Source organism: Idiotropiscis lumnitzeri, chromosome 15 (assembly GCF_059441095.1).
Source record: "Idiotropiscis lumnitzeri isolate Australia: NSW breed Sydney's pygmy pipehorse chromosome 15, RoL_Ilum_1.0, whole genome shotgun sequence".
NCBI lineage: Eukaryota > Metazoa > Chordata > Actinopteri > Syngnathiformes > Syngnathidae > Idiotropiscis > Idiotropiscis lumnitzeri.
In genome coordinates, this window is record NC_142405.1 from 4,278,938 (window position 1) to 4,295,284 (window position 16,347).

Here is a 16,347-nt window from a genome sequence, read left to right on the forward strand (position 1 = left end):
TTAATGAGCAATGACGAATGTAATCGGAAGGTGATGCTTCCGGATTGTTTTCATGTTTCACGTCTTTAAGTGACTTTGCTGGAATTTATGACCTTATGTTGCCGCTGGGGTTGTTTTTAAAAGTGCTCTACAAATAGAGTGGAGTTCACTTTTGCACATTAACTGTCTTGGAAGTTGTGTTAAAATAAATAAATATATATTTAATTTTTTTTTTTTTAACGTCCTCAACTGCAAGCTAGAATTTTTGGGGAAAATGATGACAGAGATTTTTTTTAAATTATTTTTATTTTTCCAAATATTGAAGCACTTTTCTCATTCGGGGCTGGATCACCACGAGATTTCTACCCGTGCACGTGCCTGTTAAACTGTCTTAGCAAGTGGAGAAAGTGTGTATGTGTGTGTGCGCGTTTAATCACAATGAAGTTCTGATGAAGACACTTGACCTTTCCTTTTTAATCTTATGGGAGGACCCTGTTAGGTCGCTCGGGTGCTAATGTACTTGTGATGTGGGCTCGTTTGGTAGCTGGGCTGGATGGAGATGGACGATTCAGAGGTCGCAGGATGGATCACGTCTGTTTTTCATGTCGGTTGGACGCTGTAAAATGTTTGTAGGTGGATGTTCGATTTAGGTTGACCATTTTAATTTGGGAAGCCTGTTAAGTGGAGGCCCAACAGTTCTGATGAATAAATTTTTTTTTAACCTTTCATTAGTCTCACGTGTGCGCTGACATTTTACTTCCACTCTACCGGCTTTATAATCTCAATTTTTAAAACTTGGGAGAATTAGCCAATCCAAATGAGGCCATTTATATTCTATCACACCTGAGCTGCATACATTGTTGAATTTCCAGTTTATGTATTAATGTTTATAACACATTTTGATGATTTAAATGGGTCATTTGAAGCTAGCCGAGTAGATGCAGTAAGAGAGAAACAAACTTGAATGTTGATATTTATCAATATCAATAGTAATGACAGAACTGTCCAAGCCTGCTCCAGATGGTTCGAAAATCCAAAATATTTCTCTCACATTGCACTAATAACCAACATACGTGCCCCTTTACGCTGCTTTAGCATGCTAAGCTAGCTTGACTCGCCACCACGCATCTTTTTGTATTTGATGGTTTGTGTACTAATCTTTGAAACGATAAATGTATATATAGATATATATATTTTTTTTTTTTGGTGTGTATTTCCGTTCCTCCGGATCGCGACCTCGCTATCCATCCTCCGCGGCCCCTCCAGGTGGGCGTCTCATTAGCTCAAGCTCCACACCAAACCATTAGCAAAACAAACGACATTAGCCCGACTTGTGTTGTTTACTCAAGAGTTGCTGTGTGGGACTTTTTTGTGTTGCGTCACTTCCTGTTGTGAAACATGCCAGCCGTAGGATCTGAGGATGTGCAAATATTAACGCGTGAGGCCGTCAGTGTTTTAATTAAAGCGGCAGCCGGAGGGGTTTCATACACTTTGACATTTTTTTGCTTCGTTTAAAAGTTTTGCATCAGGCTCTTTTCTCTCGGAATTAATCAGAAATAATCAACGTTGGCCATCGCCTCGTTATATTGTTTCTTCGAGTTAGCTTGCATAATATGGCTGAGGATGAAAGATATGTTTATATATATTCGTAGTTTTGTAAAAAGTCTGCTTCAGTTGTGCCCCGCCTCTCTTGCCAAAGATCAGCTGGGATCCACTCGAGTTAACCCCCCCCCCCAACCCGAAAGCCCCCCAAAACACCGTGGCCCCGAACAAGATAAGCACTGGAAATTGGTTTGACTGCTGTTTTTTCTTTTTTTTTTTCATGCTCTAGTATTCCTAAAAGTATCTCTCATGGAGCCTGGAGGACCAATCAGAGTGCATCTCTTCATCCATATGCTAATATGGTTGATTTATGTTGTGATGCTGCAGGGTGAAGAAAAAGAAGAAGTGAAAGCGAGGGAGGGCGGGTAATAGGATGCATCCGAGTGGAGAGGAAGCCGTCGCCTCTTGAGACTCTTTTCAAGCCGGCGAGGCCTCTGGATGGCAAAATGGCTTCGGCGTGTGCATTACTCAGCCCCATAAATCTGGGCGCACTCCCTCTCGGCCGCCGACACCCCCACCGCCAGCCGCTGTCCACCCGCCCGGCCGCCCGCCCGCCTCGTCTGCCTGCTTTGCTTTGCCTTTAATTACCTGAGCGATCCGGCGCTCACCAGCAGCACTTCCCTAATGGAGCATCACTCACGCTGCCAGCTGGCAGCGCGGCACGCTGTGGGCGGGGCGGGCGGATGGGGACCCAGCAAGAAGGTGGGGGGGCACAGAACCCCCCCCCCCCACCCGCGCCCCTGTAAAAACTCACTTGAACCTGTAGTTATACACTCACACGGTGCTCTTCGGCATTCATTATAGGCCACTGGAATATTGCAACTATCCTGATTTGTGGATTATATCCCGTCATCGCTGCTAAAATATGAATTTGTGGCAGTTTTCATGCGCGGCCAGCAAGATGAGTCATCGCAATAGTTGCAGATCACGTCCATTCCAAGTGTATGTGACGTGGACTGACGTTTATTTATTTGATTTTAATTTAGGGATTATTTCTATTCACTGTGGGAATTTCTATTCTGAAAAGACGCAGTTATCATAAATAAGTCATGTGAGAAACTATCACAAAATCGGACATGGATTTTAACAAGTACATGAGGAATTTATTTTTTTTTTATTATTATTATATTTTTTTTACAGTGGATTATTTCCAGTCCCGTTTGTCATTGAGAATGTTGTGGATTATTTGAAGAGTTGTATGTTTGTTGGCAGCTAATCTGAGGGAAGCCATTCCATTGTACGACACGTGCATTGTGCACGCGTGTAACTATAAGCATGCTCTGGACTTTTCAAATTTTTTTGTGGATTATTTCAATTGATCCTGTGCATTTCTGTTGTCAAAGGCGGTGTTTGTGTTTAATAACTGGCAAAGTACAAGAGCCATCTCAATAATCACAAACAGTCGGTGCGCATGCGCCCGTGTTTCAGATGTTTTTTATTTATTAATTAATTCATTTATTTACTCTTTGGATTACTTGTAGTTTATTTCTACCGTGTATCTTTGGTCGATAACTGTGAAGGAACGATCTGATTTGCAGCAATTATGCTTTTTAAAAGTTGAAATGCTGCAGATCACTATAGCCAAGAGGGGGGTTGGGGGGGGGTCAAAGAGGGCCGGGGGGGGTGGGTGGTTGTTTCCATCTATCTCTCAGAATCCCGTCAACACGTCTACAGCCTCTTGTCGACGTTTTCTTCCATTCTCCTTCCATACTTGCGCTGCTAACAATACACGCTCCGCTTTAAAATGCATGGGACCTTTTGTGAACGGGGAAGCAAAAAAATAAAAAATAAATAAAAAAAGAAGCCAGCAGACTGTTGAGGAATGAGGAGGCGGCGTTGCGACTGGCGCTGACCTTGGAGATTATTGCTAAGCTCGACAGAAAAAAAATGCTGTATGTTTGTCAAGAGCTGTCCGTCATCAATGAGCTTTTGTGTTGGATATCGATCGCTCGCCTGCTGACTGATGCACAACAAACACGGTGCGCGATGGATGCCAACACACACACACGCACACACACACACACACACTTTAATGGGTTGTCAAGTGGACTGGGCCACTTCTGCTTCCTCCCAGATGAAATCTGGTCAGGCTGGCCACGCCCCTCCCGGCAGCTCATTCGCAAACATGACATGAACAAGCAAAGTCTAGCGTGGACGTGTTTCGCAACCTTTATTTTGACCTGGCACGTATTTTACATTTAAACAAATCTTAAGGCACGACACCGAATAAAAAGGACTTTTGAGTCGTTCCAAGCTCGGAACTCGATTTCCGTGTCCGTCAAATAAATGTTCCGCATTGAGATGAATTGAAATGTTCCAGCCTCTGAATAAAATGTCCACAATTTTGAAGTTTTAAGTTGAGTAATTGTTTCAATGCTCAGGCCGAAGCCATCTTGGAGCATGCGGGTGCCAAGATTCTGTTTGAAGTGATTTGAGGAGGTTCGTTTAAAAAAAAAAAAAAAAAAAGAAAAAGTAGTCCTTGCATGCCATCTTGGTCACAAATTAAAACTATGGTGATCCAACTATTTGAACAAAAGTAGTGCTTTGCTGCCCACTTGTAGTGCGCTCGGGCCTGTTACGTGCCAGCCGCTATGACTATCTTGGAGATGTTTCGGGAAGTTCCTTCTTACACAAACGGACTTTAAAAGCGGATTACATGAACCCGTTTGTTCGCGTTTGGGTATTTCGCACATTCATAACCTCGACGCCTTACCTCGCAGCCCTCCAAAACCTGTTTGTTTCTTTTATTAGCTTTTATTATTTAAAAAAACAAAAAAAAACATTAAAGTTCAAAAAAATGATTCCACCTTCCAAGTGTCATTATCTCGCCATCCTTTCATATTGTTAGCGCGGAGAAATACACTTTGTATTCACGTTACATCCTGAGAGTGATCCATTAAGGCGCCGCCGCATTATTAGAAAGCGAAGACTGCCGAGAGTGTGAAACGCTCCGTTGTGTACCGCCGCGACGCCGACGCTCGCTGCGGAGAAATTGCTTCTAATCGGTCCGCGGGCTCAGCGGTGACATCATCGACGGGCTCAAGTGGAAATTTACAACACCTTGACTTTATTTTTAAATCCAGCCCCCAAAACCAGCATCACTCACATGACATTTGGTAGACCCACCAAAAAAAGTCTCACGGCGTCATGCCTAAAAAGATTCAAGACGTCGACCATTTTAGTATCAATTGGTTGAGTTGGGCCAAACTGTAGTTGTGTTGTTGTTCAACTTCAGTCGGAAAAAGACACATGAAGTCTGTCATTTTGGTTTGAGGTGGCCCAACCTGATTTAAAAAAAAAAAAAAAGAAAAAAAAAAAAAAAGAAAAAGCAGCCAGGTCTGCCTAGCAACAGGAAATTTGGTAGTTCTAAGTAGACCTGCAAAAAAGCCATGACCAAACAGACTCAGGGAGGCAGTTTGAATTTCAGGGTCATGTCTAGCCGTTGTCGTGACAGTCTGTAAAATGTGCTGCTATGTCACATGGTCGCACATGAGCCAATCAGAGCTCATCGCCTCAGTCGACCTGGTCTGCTTCGCTTCTTTACGACCCCGAGCTTTGATTTAGACCGTCTGCCGCGCTTTATACTGTATATCCTAAATGGACGTTTTAACATATTGTGCCGGCTCAGCAGCAATCATAAATTATGATAATTAGAACTTCTTGCCACCGGCTGTGTTAAAAAAAAAAAATGAAGCATAAGTTTGCAGCATCCCCTAAAACGTGAATTTTCATTACAGAAAAAAGAAAACTTCTGCCATTTTTTTTTAATCCATAAATGAACACGAACAGCGAGTCCAATCCTGTCTTGACACCCTAATTGAACACCCTAACCATTTTTGGAAACCCTAACCTGGCCTTGAAATGCGTTGGAAAGCCCAACATAAGGAAGGAAAGGGGAAAAAAAAGAAAGTTGGGGAAAGACCCAGGAGGGAGTTCAATACAACTTTAATAATGCGGAGCAGCAGCGGCTAAATGAGGCGTTCGCAGCTACTTTTAGACGTCATGCGCACGCACACACAAAAGGCACAAGCACCCCCCGCTCCCCCGCTCCACGAGCACCTGAATTATTAAAAGTGTTGTTTTCCTTATTGCGTTGCAGCATTGTGCCTCCTACTTGAGCAAGAAATTGCATCAAAAACCTTTCGGACTACACATGCTTGAAGCCCTACTTTAATACCCTAATCCCCCTAATTTGAAACCCCTCAACATCTTGAGACCCAACTTTGAAAGCCTGACCTCGGTCTGTTTGCAACCCTCGCTTAACCCCCTCGAAACCATAAGCATTGTTGCAAAACTTGTTCACTCAGTCCGGGGAAACCCGCCTTGTAAAATTTAATGATGTTGAAACCCTACTTTGAAACCGTAACCTTCGCTGAAAAACGTAAACTAATTTTGAACCCAATCATAGTCGGGAACCCAAACTTGGCATTGAAGCCCTACTTTGGAACCTTCAGTTTTTGAAACCCAACCTTTGCTTTGATGTCTCACCTTGTCTTGAAACCCTAATTTGCAATCCTTACCCAACCCTGTCTGCCCATCTTTGTAACGTCTACTTGCAAATGATGCCCCCCCTTAAATTTGATTGGCAGGTGATTTGATTGACAGCATTTCTGACCCGTTAAAAGCTTGACCCTGAAGGTAACCTAAACAAGAACAGCTGAAGTTGATTGTGAAATGTAGCATTCCTCCCCAACTGTCGAACGCACACGTGCACACGCACACACACCCCCTTGGACACGCTTAAATCACACGATGAATAATGAATGTGCTGAACTCCTGGCTGCTGTCAAGTGTGCTGATGAGAGAACCCCCGACAGCTGAGAAAAGCTCCTAAAGCTTAAAGGAGGCTTGAAACTCGACTTCATCAACCGAACGGAGGCTTGAAGCCTCACTTCTGCCGGCTGCACCGGTGTTAGCAAGTTTGTGTTGTTGTGCTTCAACTCAGCTGCGTTCCTTCCACCGCGGGCGTGTTTGCTCCAGTAGGGGGCGCCGGCTCCCGCTTTGACGCTCACTCAGGCGGCCGTGCGGCCCATTAATAACTACGGCGGCGTTGGGGGGGGGGGGGCGCTCCAACCCGGCCGGGCCGGCCCGCTCCGCCTCCTCGGCTGCTCTGCCCCGAGCACTGCTGACATTTTAATGGTGCCTTTCTATTTTTTTTTTTCTTGGTAAATAATGCATGTGCTGCTTGTTGGCTCCTCCCCCCCCCTCCCCCCCATCCGTGCGCTTTTGTGCACAAATTACAACGCCTTGTCTCTACTGCTGCACTGCTCGCTACATCACACGACTGCCTCGCTCCGTGTGGGGGTGTGTTTGTGTGTGTGTGTGCGTGTGCGTGCGTACGTGGCTTGTGTATGATTGTGTGTCTCACATTGTGTGCGTGGAAGTCTGTGAATGCATGTTTGTGTGCATGTGTCAAGTTCTCAATTTGTGATTGCATGTTAGTTTGGGTATGATTGTGTGCGTGTGTGTCTACATTTGTGTGTTCGTGAGAGCGAGTGTGTGTTCATGAGTAACCGAGACGGCATGCTGTCCGTGTGAAAGGGGATTGCGGAAAAGCCAAGGCGGCGGTGTAAAGTTGAACACCCAACACTCCATTCTCCTGCCCTGTCGCGTAATCTGCGTGGGACGTCGTATCACGCGTGTGAAACGGATTGGCTCGTGTCGAAATCAAAGCGTAGTCACGCCTGTTTTGACACCGTGGAAACCAAAAGTAACCACGCAAGGTCCATGTAGCCAATCTATTTTTGTGTCATTGAAAGAATAATCACAACTGCACTGTGGCGCATGGTGGAAACCAGAACTGATGATGTCGCCACGGCAATCGTGTGACGCCATTTTGTGTTTGTGTGCGGCCAGGTAACGCGTTGTGCAAGTCGGGAAGCATCGGCGTCTTCGGGAACGTGGTGTACAGCGGACTGCTCAACGAGCACTTGTGGCATCTGGGAGTGCCGCTCTTCACGAGACTGGTGAGTCGTCTAACTGTTTTTCTTTTGGCACCACTCCGCGCCGGCGCCCCCTGCAGGCTTGGAAGTCTAACTGCTTTGTTTGGGCCGAGGCACGGCTGTGCTTTTCTGAGCTCATGCTACCCCGTCACGCTGGCTGGGACTTAATAATTGCTGACATTTTAAATATTGCTTAGCGCCTCAAAAAAAAAAAAAAAAAAATGACAAGATTCTAATTAAGAACCGGAGCAGTGGAAGAAATAACGCTTTGGTGGCAGAGAAGGTTCCGGATCAGGACAGCTTCCAAGGGCTGTTAATTGCCCCCCACCCTCGCCACCGCCACCACCACCTAGTTTGCATCAATGTTTACGATCGATTTGAACGTTTACGAGGCGGGAATTAGTGCTGATTGGTGCGCCGGGGTCGCACCTAATTGGGTTCCGTTAAACGAGATCATTCCCGTGATGGCAGAAATGTCCAATGTCAAGTCTTGTTTGATGAGCGCTTCTTGTCAGAGGCCGAGCATGTCAAACGGCAAAACGTTCGCATGCGCCAGAATGTGCGCGCTCACAGAAGATAAATGAAGTTGAAATGCAAACTTTATTGGCATAAAGATGATCCAAACTCCACTTGTCTTAACTTTGAGCCAAATTTCTTCAAAATCTGCTCATGCCGGCTGACGTGATGTCAAATCATCGGCCAGTTCTTACCAGCTCGGGCTCGTCCGGCAACGGTTGCCATCACCGCCGATTTTCTGTGAAGTTGCCCGTCGAAACCAGAAGACGAGCCGTCGCCCCCTAAAAGGTTGCCGCCCCGCCGTGATGGGGCCGAGTTCTCGTGTTAGCTCAGCGGGTGCGCCCTCCGGTGGTATGCCAGCCGTCGTCCGGCCCGCTAATTACGGCGCAACCCTGCCGAGGATGCCCGGGAGGGGGTGGGGGTGTTGGCGCCACACATGCTCAGATCGCCCAGATGTAAACTCTGCATTATTAACCGCATGCGTGTGCGAGAGACACTCACACGGCTAGGCATTTAGCGGCGTAGCCATACGCTCCGTTTATGCGCCACCCCACCCCAAAATCAGCAGATGGGCGATTTGCTGTGTATATCTTAGCGATAGGTTTACAAACGACTTAATCATGTCTTGCGGGGGAGCACGTAAAACGCAGCATGTCGGGGGTTTTTTTTCCCCTGTAGCCTACATGCTACACCAGTAGCCTATTTTTTGTTTTTTGTTTTTCCAACACTTCATAGTTTACAGTTAGTGGTTACGGTAGCTAGCTTAACTGCTATTATAGCGTGTCCTGATGAGCTTCCTGAAATATTTTTCCGGCCTCAAATTTAGGCACATGTGGCACCGGTTGTGATCCTTCACACACATGAAGACGTGTATTTTTAAGATTATTCCCTCACGATTTTCAACTTCGGTGGACTTGTAGCTCAGATTACTGTCAAGAATTAGGGAGTCCGATTTTTAGCTTCTTCCGAACATCAATGGATCTTAATTCCCACCCGTACATGTGTATGTTTAATCCAGTGCTTCTCAAATAGTGGGGCGGGCCCCATTGGGGGGGCACGTGTGACCCTGGGGATGATTTTTTTTTCCACAATGAAGTGTAATTGCACATCCCCTCCAGTAGTTGGCAGTGGCGAGCTCATTGTGTGCAGCGAGTATTAACGCTAACGGTGTAGGTTTGTTTTGCAACGAAAATGCTATCATGTATAGTTGGCGGCGGTGGGGGGGCGTGAATTGTTTTCGTCTTACTGGCGGGGGAGGGGCAAAACAGAAAAAAATCGAGAAACATTAGTTCAAACCAAAAAGTGCTCTCATGCCTCTAACTTGAGCCAGTTCCCGAAAATCAGGCGGATTTTCAAATCGAGGCAAGACTGTGGTGAAACCTCGAGGAAAAAAAAAAAGATCCGGCATGGGCCCATCCCGTGGGACGCTCGGACATTTTAGGCAGGAAGAGCTCACTTCCTGCCTGAAAGCTTTATCTTCATAATGGATGCGCTGCTCCCGAGGGGAAGTCGAGACCACGCGAGCAAGTCCAAATAGTCCGGGAATGTACCCGCTCACGGAACAACATGGAATCGGAATTCCTTCATTTGAGGGAGATTCCGGGTGTTGCAGTGCTCATGTTGATTTGATTTTTTTTTTTTCTCTAATCCCATCGCGTCGTGGTGTGGCCTCTGTGTCGAGACCTCGTTGTTTTTTGTTGTTGTTTTTTTATTTTCAACCCCATCTTCCGACACCCACTCTTACACCGACTCACTTATTTATGAGCGCGACTTGAAATAGACTTCAGTGTTTGATAAAAGCGCCAACCTTAATCCGGCGTGCCTGAGAAGTGCGTTTCATTTTTATTTCCCATCAGAGATTGATGTCGGAGCGCCGCCGCTTGCCACTGGCTGATAGCTCATGTAAATCCAGGCCGGACCCGGAGCACAACGCGCGCGAGGTTTTTGCGGATGGAATGGGAAAGGCGCATCGCGATGCGTCCGCTGACGAGAGTTATGTCATCCGGCTTGCGCTCGTTGTTGCGGGATTGTTGTGGCGTTGCCGAGCCTCGTAAGGCGATCTCAATGCCAGCTTTGATTTGTTTTTTTTATTTAATTTTTTTTTTTTTTACACTAAACAAATGAGTTTGCAGTTGCCCGTTTGCGGCCCACCGATCATGCTTTGCCCACCCTAGGGCTTAAACATCCTCCATAACAACCCCCCCCCCCCGCCACCTCCTGCTTGCATTTTCACGGCACTTTTCTTCAGACGGAAATTAGCGTGGCGCTGGCATCACATTCTCTCCGAAGGCGGCCAAATGTTGTCGGGGTGTCCTCCCGGGATAAAATGAGCTCATCCCGCAGGAGGCCTCTGATTGGAGGAACGGCGAAGAACGAGGGAAAAGTGGGGGAAGGGGAGGGGGAGCACCGCGGAAACCACCGGAGCTCGCCGCGGGGTTAATGCTCCGCCGACCCCGCCCCCCTCGCAGTGGTGTATTGATGATACGTTTGGAGAATCGCTGAGGCAGGCGTATTGTTACAGCCATGAAGAAGAAAAGGAGGAGGCGGCAACCCCTCCTCCTCTGTTCCTTAGCAGATGGAAAAGACGGCAAAACGCGCTGCGGTGGTAGCGCGCTGTACCCAAACACTTTGTCGGGTTCTGATTGTGGCAACCTGGTGGGACCCTGCGGTCTTCCTTCTTCATCGCACTTTTCTTTCCTTCAACTTAATCCAACATCAACATATACCTTACCACCCTTAGAGGCGCACCCCCCCCCTCCTTCCTCCACCCGTCCCCCAACCCCGCCGCTCTCAATCCTTCCCGGGACGTTAAATTTCACAGCGCCGTCTCCCGGCGGCGGAGGCAGCGTCAGAGGAACGCTCGCAGGCAGCTGTCAGGCGGGTACTCCAATTGAGCCTCAATAAGAGACGGCCCAGGAGGGGGTAGTGGGGGGGGGGGGTACGTCAAAAGAAAAGAGGGGATCCAACGTCCTCTCCTCAGTAGAAGCTGCCAGGGAGGAGGGGGGGGGGCTTAAAAAGTGAAGAAGCGGTGAGAGAGACATTAGAAGAAGAGTGAGATGATGGTGTTGGTGGGTGGGGGCGAAGTGGTAGTGGGAGGAGGTGGGGGGCAGCGGGAGTCAAGCCCCCCCCCCCCTCCCCCCTGAGCCGGGGAGAGGGAGGGCTGCCTCAGCGGATCAGCACCAGTCGAAAACCAGGCGCCGCGCCGGCCGCACCGACCGGTCCCTCCGCTTGGCCCCTGCTCGCCCGCGTCTACCGCCATGATGATGTACTTTTGGGTGAGTGATGAGGCCTCGCATCCACAACGGAAACTTCCCTGGCATGCACTGTCGGCTATTGTGGCATAGGATGAAGAGGGTGCTGATGATGATGATGATGGAGAATTTTTTTCCGTAGTTCCTATCGGTGGTTTCTTGTCTTTAATTAGTTTTTAATCGTTTTTAAATCATCGTCGTTTGGCGCCGCCACTGAGTTGAAACGTTTTCCGACTGCGGCAGTCGTCGCAACATCCGAGGGGAGGGGGGTGGGCGGACCATTTTGGGAGAGGGCGAGACTTGAAGTTCTATCAAATTTGTTGTGTAGCGATTTTGTCACCTGGTGTACCGTCGTCCCGATGTAACGTTGGCCGCCGTGTAAAGATTTCTACAGAATTTTCAATCTCTGCTCTGGTATTTTGTGTAGCTTAAAAAAGTGTTCTGTTGGTTGAACTTTTAGGCCTCCACCAAGGCTCAAAACTACTCATTCGGTTTGATGCACTTTGAAAAAAATCGAGACGCGTTACCTTCCTCCCATAATGTTCCCCAAGTTACTGTTTGCGGTTTCTCAGAGTGTGAAACTTTTCTACAGCAACTCTGGTCGGTCCAGTGCGACCCGATGCTCCCAAAGTCCCCGTTTGCACTTTGCTGCGTGAAGGTGTGTACAGGCACAATTTTGGAACCCTAATCAAATTCAAACATTCAAGCGAATGTGAGGACCAAAACATGACTGTCATGAACGGAATTCTATCATTGGTTGGTGATGCTTGTCAAAAATGCTGACGACGCTTTTTGTTCAATGCTGTATGCTAGCTAACCTTGCTTGCTAGCCAAATATGAACCAAGGACGACGAATGCATGACATTATTTTTTTAATCATTTAGAATTTGGGCTAAGTTAAGAGGCTAGTTAGCGGAAATGGATTGAAAGACAGTTTCAAACAAAGGTGTCGATTTTTGTTATTTTTTTGACTGGATATGTAACTACCTTTTAGACAATGGGCTAAGAGGCTAGTTGGCGCCAATGAGGTCAAATACAGTCAGTTTACAACTTGTCGAGTCTCCGACAAAATACAGGAAGGTCAGTTAAATCGACGTGACCTTTAACGTGTACAGAAGCGAAAAGGAGTTAGTCAGCGCCTCCTGCAGGTGGCCAGCATCACCTGCACTTCATTAGAATATTTATTCAGCGGACAGATGTTTTTCTACGGGGCCATTAGCTTTAGTTTACAAGCCCCGGTCGCCGGCTGATGGAGACGGATGCGCGTTCAAAGACGTCCAGGTTACTCACCCGGGCCGCCACCTTCCCCCCGGGGCCTTGCCGACCTGAGCGGCCTTGTGGTAATTGTCGGAAGTGCAGGCGGCGTGTCCTTGTATATCATCGCCGCCACGGAAGAAGAAGAGGCTCAGAGTGGAGTGCGCGCTTCTGTCCTCGCCGTCATGAATAATTGAAAAGCGCCGGGTGCAGACGGTGCGACGGAGGTGCGGGTAATGGAGAGCGGGGATGCACGCGGCGTGGCGAAGAGCGCCGCCTTTTTATGGCCAGGGCGGCCGGCGTGCTGCGCTTTGGACCCGCGTTAATGTTGCGTTGCTGGAAAAATGTAAACCGGTAGCCGTCGGCGAACTGGAAGGAGGCGATTCGAGGGTGGCGGTCGTTAGTGGACGGCGCTTTGGGCCGACGCACCGTCAAGCCACTGGAATTTTCGAGAAAAGCGTTTCTCAAACTGGGGTCCCCAAACTTTGTGGGCGCCCGTGAGTCTGCGCAATATTATGCAATCAATCTGACGTCCTACATACATTTATTCTTATTTGCGGGTGAAAAAAATTTCAAAAGGAATTTTTTTTTTTTTTTTTTGAAATTCAGATGAGGGTCTCAAATAAGAGTTTCATGTTAAGTCAAGTGTTAGGGTTTCAAGTTAGACATTTAAACACCTGGTGGGGTTCCCAATTGTAGTTTGAAGGCAGGTTTAGGATGTTTTTTCGAGATTTCAAATCCTGGTGAGCTTCTCAAACCAGTACGCAGTCTCAAGTTAAAGTTCCGGTTGGGGATTCAAATGTGTGTTAGGGTTTCAATTTAGGGCATCAAATAAGGGTTGGGGTTAGAAATTAGGGTTTGTGTGGGTTTTATGTTACCGTTTCAAACAAGTGTGCCAACTTGGCGTTTGAAATCAGAATTTCAATTCCAGGTTAGGTTTTCAAGTTGGGGTTTCTATCGTGGGTTAGGGTTTCAAGTTAGGGTTTCTATCGTGGGTTAGGGTTTCAAGCTAGGATGAGGGTGTGAAATTCGGGTTTCAAGCCAAACTCGGGTTTGCGTGGTGTTGAGTAAGAAAATGGAAAGGACGGCCCATTAGCGGCGGCTCCTCGGCTCCCCTCGGGCTCACTGTGGGCCCTTGTTGCCACGGCAACCATCGCTCAGCAGCGCTTCGAAGCCGCTCTTCTTTTGTCTCAATTTGCTGTTTTTGCATCTTTAAAAAAAAAAAAAATTTAAAAAGTTTGGGATGTTTCATTGACGAAGCTGACAAAAATAAAAAAAATGCGAAAAATGCAATTGTGAATTTATTTATTTTTTTATTTATTTTTGTCAATTTCAGTTTCAGTTCAGGGTTACCATTCCAGTTGGGTTTTCTAGAAGATTAGGGCTTCAAATACGGCTTCAACTCAGAGTTAGGGTTGTAAAGTAGGGTTTCCAGCCTGGGTTAAGGTTTCAAATGAGTCTTCCAATGCAGCGTTAAGGTTTCTATCCAGCATGGAGGTCTCAAATTTGGGTTTCCAAGTGAACTGTTAGCATGCTCGCATTAGCGCCTTTTTGTGTCAATCAGGCCATTATTTGAGGCGATTGTTTGAAGTCGCTTGCGCTCGTTTTGTCTCATCAGCGTTCTGACGGATTTCTGTCTCGTCAAGTGGAGCACCAAGACGTTTTTTGTTTTTTTTTGTCCCAGAATTCCTGACGTGCGGTGTCTAAAAATAGCCTTCTAAGAGCTAAAAACAAGACGGGGCTTTTTTGTGTGTTGCGAAGCAGGAAAACACTTTTTTTTTTGGGGGCGGGGGGGGGGGGGTTGTTTGTAATTTAGCCGCGCTGGCCTAAAAACGTCGTCTTGGTTTTGTTGTTGAGCTGACGCAAGACGAGGAGCGGCTGGCCTCAGCTCTCGCTCATCTCACACACTTTCCGTCCCGACGCCACATGAGTGAAGCGTCCCCACGCGGCGGCGGCGGCAGCGGGCGGCGCCGCAAAGATCAGATGCAGTCAACGCGACCGTGCCGTTTGATGCCCTACCCTCAGATCAGATGGAGGCAACATTTTGATACCGTACCCTCAGATCAGATGGACTAAACGGGAGCGGGGTGTTTGAGAGCGTAGCCTGGGATCAGATCGACTGAACGGAGGGGGGGTGGGGCGGCGGCGATTGATGGCGGCGCTTTGACGAAGGGGCCTTTGTGCTCTGTGGTTCGCCGCGCTGCTTCTTGTTTGCTCGGTTTGTCTTTCCGCTGCAAAGCACGGCGACATCCGCGTGGGAAACATTCCGGTCTGCTCTTTCCCGTATCCTCGGGTGACTTGAAAAGCAGAATTTGAGCTTGATTGCTGAATCGCGCCGACATGGCTGGACAGACAGACGGACGCCCCATTTGAATTTTAGATAGACGGACTGCCTGAATGATTGATTGGTGGACAGACGGACGGATGGCCATGCAGGCCATGCAGGACAGTCCATGTGATCCATTCATGGACGGACAAAAGGACAAAAAGGATGTTTGGACAGACGGACAGTCGCTCCATGTGATTCATCCATTTTGAATTTGATTTTGGATCCACTCGTGTGTGATTGGATGATCAAAGATGAGGGGGTGGAGCTTGCGCCGACGGCTTTCCGCTTTATGCCGCCACGGTGATGCGTTCTGTGCGTTGCCAATGACGAAGGATTGGCGGCGCGAGAAGCAAAGAGCCATGCTAAGACCGTCGCTATATCGGGGAAAAAAAAATCAATGGTCATTTTCGTGGGAAAATTTGTGCGTCATCTTCGATCGATTTCATTTCTTAATTGATCAAAAATGGCTAAAAAGCGCAAGGTGTGTTTTTTTTTTTTTTTGCTTTTTCTGGACGTTTTCTGTCAAATGACAAGCGTGTGACATTGGGCGTCCTTTTCACTGGGAATTATTTAACAGCAGACCTCAGTGGTCCTGTGATGAATATTTCTCTTTCTAGTTGCCCTTCGAGCGGGCGGACCACCGTCCGCCCGGCCGCTCGCCAGCAAACATCCGGCAGGAAACACCCCCCCCCATTATTATTCAATTATTTTTATTTATTTATTTTTTTTTACTTCATGACGCAAAGACGGCTTTCACTCTTCCGAGGGAAGGACTTTTCTTGGGCTTTTTTTTTTTTTCCCACCGCCGGCGGATGCGCAGTGGCTAAACGTCAGGATGAAAGTTAGTTTGCAAAACAAACTCATTGTTTATTGATGACCATCAAATATTCATGCGCTTGCTCGGGCGCTTCTGATAGTTTTATAGCTGATTAACGACACGTAATTACAGGTTTTATATGCCAAAGAAAAAAGAAAAAAGAGCCTCCCAACAAGAAAATAAATGTCGCCGCGCCGCTGATTGATGCCGAGCGCTTTCTGCCACCGCGGCGCAAAAAAAAAAAAAAGAAAAAAAAAAAAAAGAAGAAGAAACGTCAGCGGCGGAGACTCGTCTTCCTCGTCTGGGTCGTCGGTGAGCTCACACTATTTGACAGCGCGCGCTCTGGCGTGCTTTTTAATTAAAAGAAAACTCAATAGCCTTATCAGGACTGGCCATTTGAGCTCGGAGACGTATCGATCGGCCGCCCGCTCGCTCGCTTATGCAGATGGCGCGCTTTCATCTGCCAGCCAAGATCTGCTTTCACCAAATCTATGTCATATATTATTCAGCCCGGGCTCACTTCGACATTCAAATGCGAGTCTTTAGCTGCTTTTCAGAGGACGGCGACCGCGACGGCGAGCTGCGGGCCGTGAGCGCCATTTCCCCATCTTCCTCTGTCAAATGCAAAACGTACTCAAGCACAACATCACGTCGGGA

At 47.5% G+C, this 16,347-nt stretch overlaps 1 protein-coding gene across 1 annotated transcript in view; it reads left to right on the forward strand.

Annotated features, from left to right (window-relative positions):
- LOC148322331 (RNA binding protein fox-1 homolog 3-like) overlaps nt 1–16,347 on the forward strand; it is a 205,391-nt gene that overhangs the window by 113,326 nt on the left and 75,718 nt on the right. Inside the window, exon 4 of the mRNA XM_088317139.1 lies at nt 7,438–7,547. Within this exon, the coding sequence (XP_088173265.1) occupies nt 7,438–7,547 (110 nt within the window). The remainder of the gene's footprint in view (nt 1–7,437; nt 7,548–16,347) is intronic.